Source organism: Chrysochloris asiatica, unplaced genomic scaffold (genome assembly GCF_000296735.1).
Source record: "Chrysochloris asiatica unplaced genomic scaffold, ChrAsi1.0 scaffold00061, whole genome shotgun sequence".
Classification (NCBI taxonomy): Eukaryota; Metazoa; Chordata; class Mammalia; order Afrosoricida; family Chrysochloridae; genus Chrysochloris; species Chrysochloris asiatica.
In genome coordinates this window covers 12116885-12125129 of record NW_006408579.1, presented here as the reverse complement: position 1 = coordinate 12125129, position 8245 = coordinate 12116885, and the positions used below count along the sequence as shown (strand labels likewise).

General features: G+C 39.2%; 1 protein-coding gene across 1 annotated transcript in view; it reads right to left on the bottom strand.

The window, feature by feature from the left end:
• Window positions 1–8245, bottom strand: part of KIAA1407 (KIAA1407 ortholog) — a 159345-nt gene that overhangs the window by 92678 nt on the left and 58422 nt on the right. Inside the window, exon 8 of the mRNA XM_006864204.1 lies at window positions 7032–7222. Within this exon, the coding sequence (XP_006864266.1) occupies window positions 7032–7222 (191 nt within the window). The remainder of the gene's footprint in view (window positions 1–7031; window positions 7223–8245) is intronic.

Genomic DNA, 8245 nt, shown 5'->3' with positions numbered 1-8245 from the left:
GGAATGAATGTAAAACTAAAGTTCTCTCATGTAAACTACCATATAATTCAAAATAAAACATTAAAAAACAAGATAAAACGGGGGAGTAGTTAATCTTACAGACCAGAAACAGAGGACTCTAGGACCATCAAGGGAGTAGAGCACAAGAGGAATGCAGGACCTTATTCAGAGAAGCAGCGACACCAGAGATGGAGGCAGAGATGGGGACATGGAGAGAGGGAGCAGCTGAGGACTCTAAATTCATGGAAAAAGAGGGACTGAGAGCTGGCGGCCAGGAGGCAGACTTGCAGAATGTGCTCTTTGTATAATAATTTGTGTAAATTATCATATATGCCTGAGTGTTAAAGAAAAAAAAAAAAGGAGCTTAAATCAATAGAAATACTGTTAACTGATGATGGTACATGGAGGTGATTATAATCATTGTAATGAAACAAAGTATATGATTTGTTGACTGTAAAACTGATGCTCTGCCCTGTAGACTTTCACTCAATTAAAAATAAAAACTTAAAAAAAAAAAATCCTGCAATATGGATACAACCTTGCTTGCTGAAAGCAGTGAGGACTTAAATTAACTTATTGATGAATATTAAAGATCACAGCCTTCTGTATGGATTGCGCCACAATGTGAAAAACAAAAACAAAAATCCTCATATCTGGATCAATAAATAATACCATGATAAACTGAGAAAAGACTGAAGTTTTCAAAATCTTCATTTTTTTTTCGGATCCACCATCAACACTCATGTTAGCAGCAGTAAAGAAATCAAATGGTGTATCACACTAGGGAAATCTGCACAAGACCTCTTTAAAGTGTTCAAGAGCAAGGGTATCAGTGTGAGGACTAAGGTACCTGACCCAAGGCATGGTATTTTCAATAGCCTCATAAGCATGTGAAAGTTGGACAATGAATAAGGAAGACCATAGGATAACTGATGCATTTGAGTTATGGTGTTTGAGAAAATGTTGTAAGTACCATGAACTGCCAGAACAAGAAACAAATTTGTGTTGGAAAAAGTGCACCCTGAATGCTCCTTGGAAGACACAATGGATAGAGTTCATCTTTTATAATTCAGACATATTATCAAGAAGAACCAGTCCCTAGTGAAGGACATTATACTTGGTAGGGTGGATGGCCAGAGAAAAAGAAGTCCCCCGACAAAATGGGCTCAAATGTTAACAATTGTGAGACTGGTTCAAGACTGGGCAGTATTTCATTCTGTAGTGCATAGACTCGCTATCAGTCGGAACTCAGTAGACGGCACCTGACAGCAACAAGTGATCTGATTGAGTGCTGAACTCTGATGTAGAACATACAAACAGCAGTGACAGTAACAGCTGTACTGGGGATGAGGAGGAATGAATAAATTAATGTCTTCAATAATATACCAGGTAGCCTCCAAAGAAACATGCAAGATAACACAATTTCTGCTTTAAAGATTTGTAAAGTGAGCCAGGCAATGCAAGTCTGGTCCTCCTGCATCTTATCAACTTGTCAGGATTGTGACCAGTGGCAGATGCCATCACATGGATATCCAGGTCAGCATGGAGGGATGGGTAATATAACACGATACACTAGGCACTCCATAAATGACTGACAGAAAGAACTCTAAAATCCTGAGTGCTGGTGATGAGGAATATGAGCATATACTTTCAACTCAACCTCACTTTCCCTCTCCACTTCCATTGCTAGCCCAGCAAATTCACCCCAAACTTTTCCCACGCATACCTACCTACATGCTGATTTATGTTTTCCCCCAAACTGAACAATGCTCTACTCTACTTAGCGACATTCTGTTTCTCTCAGAAGGTAGGGCCCGTTACTTTCTATTTTCAACATGCTCCTCAGGGAGTTGTGATGCATGAGAGCCAAGTCTATGTCACTTGTAAGTATTTATCTTATGTGCCTTCTGTTGCAATTATTTTTAGTATTTGGGTATGATTTTTTTTAAAACTACTCCACTTAGATTATAAACTCGTGGAAGGCAAGAATAATTTTTAATGTTTTTACTTTTTTTTCCAGTCCCCTTCAAAGATTACAGCCTAGGAAACCCTATGGGGCACTTTTATTCTGTTATATAGGGTCACTAGACAACACACACAATAATAACAACTTGGTACTTAGGAGAGAGTCTAGTATATGAGGGAGTTTCAAAAAGTTCATGGAAAATTACACTATTTTTAAATTCTCTTTGCATGAACTTTTGAAGTACTTTCATATAGTTGTTGCTGTTAAATGTTGTCGAGTCAGTTATGACTCATAGTAACCCTGCATAGGGTTTCCAAGGAGCAGTTGGTAGGTTTGAACTGCCAACCTTGCGGTCAGCAGCCCAGTGGTTATCCTACAGCACCATACCAGGACATCAGTAAAGCTGGCTGCCTGAGTGAATATATTCCATCAAACAGAATGAATAAATTCAAGACTGAGTGAATAAATGAATGCCATGACTTAAGGGATGTCAAAGGCTCAGTTTTTCCATGGGTCTATCACAGTACTCAAAATCCTTATCACTTACATTTTGGGCTCTGCTTCCAGACAATGCTGTTAAAGTGTAAGCATGCATTCTGGGAAGCACAAAGTATGTACCAAGAGAAGGATAAGGAAAAGTTCCAGGAAAGGTCCAAAGCAGTGGTTTCAAGAAAGGGCAGGGAGAAAATGCCATGGAAGAAGGACAAAGTGATTCTCAGGAAAGAACTGAGAAGTCAGGAAAATAGGATTCAGAAAAGGACTGTGGAAGATGCTGCAAACAAACACTGCTACTTCACAATTTGTTAAGGGTAGCCATAAACTCAGAAAGAAAAGGAGACAGGAGTAATGGAAAATCTGGAGCTAACTTTCTAAAGTGAACATGCTAGTGGGTGGTTGTTGGTTGTGTGCCGTCGAGTCGGTTCTGACTCATAGTAACCGACTTGGATAGGGTTTCCAAGACTGTAATCCTTTCTCCTGTAGAGAAGTGAATCCTCAGTTAGGCTTTGGAAATCGGCTAATGTTAAAACTGTATTTTAATATTGTCATTCAATATTGTATTGCAAATTTGTTACACCATCGCCATAAAAAAGCTACTGCCACTAAGTAAATCTCCAACTCATAGTAACCCTATACAGGGTGTCTAAGATTGTAAATCCTTCAGGGAGCAGACAGCCTCATCTTTCTCCCTCAGAATTGCTGGTGGGTTTGAACCACCAGTCACTCAGTTACCAGCCCAGTGCCTACTCCACAGCACCAGCATACTTTCACCATAACAACCTTTAACAGGAAAATGAAGACAAGATAGAGTGAGTAGAATTTTTACTAAGGAAACAAAGATGAAATTTGTGAAGAAATTCCTGGATGTTCCCCTTGGACTAGAGGTGAGACTCTGAGCTCCGGTTAAGTTAGAGAAGTTAGTTGCTAAATTATGAATAAGAGGAAGAAAGGGATTTGTTGCTGCCTCTGAGAGAAAGTGGGAAGAACAGAAAAAGAAGTGGAGAAAGAAAGTAGTCCAGGAAATTGGGCCCTGAAGAGGGGATAGGCTAGTGAGGGTTTTGCCCAGGTGGCAAAACTAAAGTTGGATGGTGCAGGTTGAAGATGAGGAGACAGTTGACAACTGAGTAATACATGTTGTGGTTGTTAAGTGCTGTTGAGTTGGTTCCAACTCATAGCCACCCAGTATAGGATTCCCAAGACTAAATACTTTTGCAGGAGCAGAAAGTCTCATCTTTCTCCCACAGAGCAGCTGGTGGGATCGAATTGCTGACCTAATTTTCTAACTACAAGAGTTAGAAAATAGGATAAGCAGTCCACCGCTTATCCTATGGAGCCACTGTGTTGCCTAAGAGATAGCCTGTGGAATAGACAAAAACTACCTGACTCAGAAACGAAGAGAAAGTACTTTAATCCTGTGTAGTTACTCTTACCTCGTGACTTTGTGACCTTGCCCTTCTCTGGACCTTACTTTTATCATCTGTAAACCAAGAGTATGGATTGTCTGGGGCTTGAGGTGTCTTCCTCATCTACAGTGTTTTTTACATAAAGCTTGTAGCAAAAAAATTATGTTACATATTGTTTAACTCTAGGTTGTTTTTTTTTTTTTTAAATAGTATTCATTCGGAATACTTAAAAATAGATGCTTGAAATAAATGTACAGATATGAGAGACAAAAAGTTCTAAGATTTAGAACCAAACTGGCACATCTTGCTATTATGAAACCTGCATTTAATGCTTTTATATATAAATAGTTTAATTGGAATGGTTCTTCAATTCTCAGATGCTTCTTCCACAAACTTCTCCTAGCATGTATTTTCATAGGTGTTTTAACACCCTACTTTTTGCTCCCTTTATTATGTTGTTTCCCTTTACAATAACTCTTGGTATCAGTTTCCGTTCTTTATCCAGCAAACCCTGACAATGATTTCTTTTTTAATAACCTACCATCCCCATGCCTTGTACCAATCATAAGGCCCTGAGAATTTAGAACTAAAATTATGGGCACATTTTCTATGTTGTCCTTTTTCACTAAAGACTTTTCCCAAGAATACCCCAAAAAAGAAGAGGTCTTGGTATAGCAGTGGGTTAAGAGCTGAGTTGCTAACCCCCAAAGTCAGTAGTTAAAATGTGCTAATCGCTCCACAGGAGAAAGATGAGGCTTTCTGCTCCTGCAAAGATTTACAGCTTCAGAAACCATATACAGGGTTGCTATGAGTCAGATTAACTCACTGACATACAACCATTATCACCATCAAGCTAAAAAAAAGAGAAATTAACTAAATTCACCCTACTGCTTAAAAACCTTCAAGAATTCTCTTACTACTAAAGAATGCTTAAACTCCTTATGCTTGCATTCAAGGTCTTTCACAAGTGAGTGAACTTGACAGCTTCATGCTTGAAGACCTTCAACCAATCAGGATGGCCATTGGTTTGTGGTCTTAACTTCCTTTGGGCCTTACTCACATCATCTGTTGACTGAGAGGCTGGATGTGTGTCTGGTTCTTGAGGTGGCTTCTTATTGTTCTAAGATTTTTTTTTTTAACTCTAAAGCTTTGTGGTAAATAATTTTATAAATGAAATACTTTCTAACTCTGGTAGTTTGGAAAACAAAAACAAAAAACCTCACGACATCACCTTGATCTTCCCATCTCCAATCAAGAACATCCTACTGACCATGCAGAACCCAGCTCAAGGCCTAACTTCTTCATGAGAAAGCCTTTCCTGACACTGTAGGAACCTCCTCAGCCACCAACACCTTCCCCATGCCGAGTTCTTAGCAGCAGTGTATTGCTCAGTTTACAAGGCTACTCAACATCTAAACTTTTTCAATACCTTGTTTTCCCCATAAAATTGTGAGTTCTTTGAAAACAAAGAGCCACATGTTGGTCTCTTGTGTTTCCTCCCTGGGGGACCTGATGAGCCCACAGGTGGAATAACTCCTGTTATTCCATTTCATTCTCCTCAACAGTGCTTCCACAAATTAATCACTCAGCTTTTCATCCTGAATGAATGGCAGAAATGCCTGTGGTGGTGATGGTTATTTGCAGTGGAGTTGGTTCTGACTCACAGTGATACTGTATAGGGTTTACAAGGCTGTAAATCTTTATGGGAGCAGAAAGCCTTATCTTTCTCCCGTGGAACAGCTTGATAGTTTTGAACTTCTGACCTTGAGGTTAGCAGCCCAACTCATAACAACTATGCTACCAGAGTTCCTTAGAATTGTCTGTAGAGAAGTGATTATCCATATGAACATGAACCCCCTTCCCATATAAATAAATGGTCCCATTTACATCTATGAGTTTGATTAAAGAATGCAAATTTGAACTCGAAAAGGAGAATATGAAAATGAATTTAATTTTAAGATGATGGAACAAAGAGTTTCCTTTGAAGGCAGAGTCTGCATCATTCCCAAGCAAAGCAGAAGCTGATGTATCATTCTGGCTATTATAAATAGCCCTGCAATAAACACTGGTGTACCACTACCTTTCTGTGTTCCTGCTTTCAATTCCTTTCAGTATATATCTAGGAGTAGACTTTCTGGATCCCTAAATGTTCATCAATAGATGAATGGATAAATAAAATGTAGTATATACATACAAAGCAGTATTATTAACCTATAAAGAGAAAGAAGTTCTAATGTAGGCTGCAACATGGATGGACCAAAAGATTATGCTGAGCGAAGTAAGTCAGTAACAAATTCTACTTACATGAAACTAGAATAGTCATATAGAGACCAAAATTTATCAGAGGTTGCTAGGGGGTAGATGGGAGTCCTGGTGTGGTGTTGTGGGTTAATGCGCCAGACTGCAAAGCCATTTGAACTGTGAGGTTGGCAGTTCAAGCTCATCAGCTGCTCCTTGGATACCCCTATATAGGGTCACTTTGGGTCGGACCTGACTCGACGGTACTTAACAACAGGGGTAGATGAGAGGGGTGGAGAGGGACTCATTATGTAGGGGACACTGAGCTTCTGTTAAGGGTGATGGAAAATAAGGAAATTGGTAATAGTGAAGACTGAACAACATGATACATTTAATTGTTATTGAATTGTACATGTGAAAAATGTTGACATGGAAGATGATCTGTTGCATATCTTTTACCATAATAAAAAAAAGTTGATATAAAGGTGATACAAAATTCTCTAAAGATGGGGGAGTGGGAACAAATTACTCTTAGCAGGTTTGCTGTCCCAGATGGTGTTCCTTGTGTTCTCAATTAATATTTTATGTACAGAGTGTGATTTTTTTCATGAACAATTATTGGTATATAAGCCAACCCCACTCCCCTTTTTTAAAAAAGTTCTAAGATGGTTAAAGGTGCAATGCTACCACAAGACAAGGGGGAAAAACAAAAAGCATGTATATACTAATCAAATAATTTTGTTTAAAAATGTTAGTTAAATTTTTCTAGTTTGAAATTTAATAGGGAAAAAGTGATTTCCATCCTTTAAGGATAAATGAGATGATTCCAGGGAACTCTATATTAAAACTCACTTATGGATTCTTTAGGAAGATGCACTAGGATAAGCATACTAGAAGTATTTCTATTGTTGTGCCCATAATGGTACCTGTTTTCTTCTCTAAGATCATTTTCCATGGCTTGAGTTTCCCGCTCCAACTTCTGAGATCTTGTGTAGTCTCTCCAGGCTCGAAGGATCTTTAGTTGAAACTTCCAGTCAGACAGGCTCCCAGCTTTCCCCAGCTTAATCTTACCATCAAGAATCAGCTTGTGCCAGGCAGAGAAATACCGCTGTTGACACTGCATTGGAAAAATTTGGAAAAGCATCACCAACCAGTGCTAGTGCTGCTGCTGTCTAATATCAAAAGTCCTCTTCACAGATCTTCCCCTCACGCTTTTTCTGACAAGTCTAGGGAATGTTGTCTTAATGGCAGGAAACAAAGCACAATTCCTTTAGGCTAACTGTTGTTAGGAGTCCTGGTGTGGCGCTGTTGTAATGAATGCGCTAGATGCAAAGTCCGCTTGAACTGGGAAGCCTATGGCTCAAGCCCACCAGCTGGCTCCTCGGAAACCCTATACAGGGTCACTATGGTTCAGAATCTGACTCGATGGCGCTTGACAACAATGATAATAACAATTGTTGTTAGGAGACCTGATAAATGCCCTGGATTGCAAAGTTGGTTTGAACCTGCAAGGTCAGCAGTTCAACCTCACAAACTGCTCCTTAGAAACCTTACATAGGGTCATTTTGGGTTGGAACTAACTTGACAATTGTTGTTAAGTGCCATCAAGTCAGTTTCCACTCATAGTGATCCTTTTAGGATTTCCAAGGAGCAGCTGGTGATCTTGAACCACCGACCTTACGGTTCAAACCGACATTACAGTTCAGAACACTAACCCACAGTTCCATACCAGGCAGGGAGAGACAATATATAAATAAAAAGACCAACAACAGTCTTATAAATCACCTATTTGTCTAGAAATGTTTCCTACATAGGAAATCAGTTATAGTCCCATTTAGACAAGCAGAAAATGTTCTTTACTATAATTTTTCATTAGGAGAAACTCTGACAAACTTAAAAAGGCCTTCATTCCCTTTGTGTTTTGCCAAGTGAGAGCATATTTTCCACTCCTTTACCTTAGAGTTGATGGGAGGGAGGGAGGGAGAGAGGAAGGGAGAAAGGGAGGAAGGAAGGAAGGAAGGAAGGAAAAGTTAGATATATGATAAGCCTTCAGTCATGGCAAGGAAAGGACACAGCTGCCAGACTGAATGGTTTGTTTGTATTTGCTTATATACCTATTAAAATAAAACATGAATAAAAT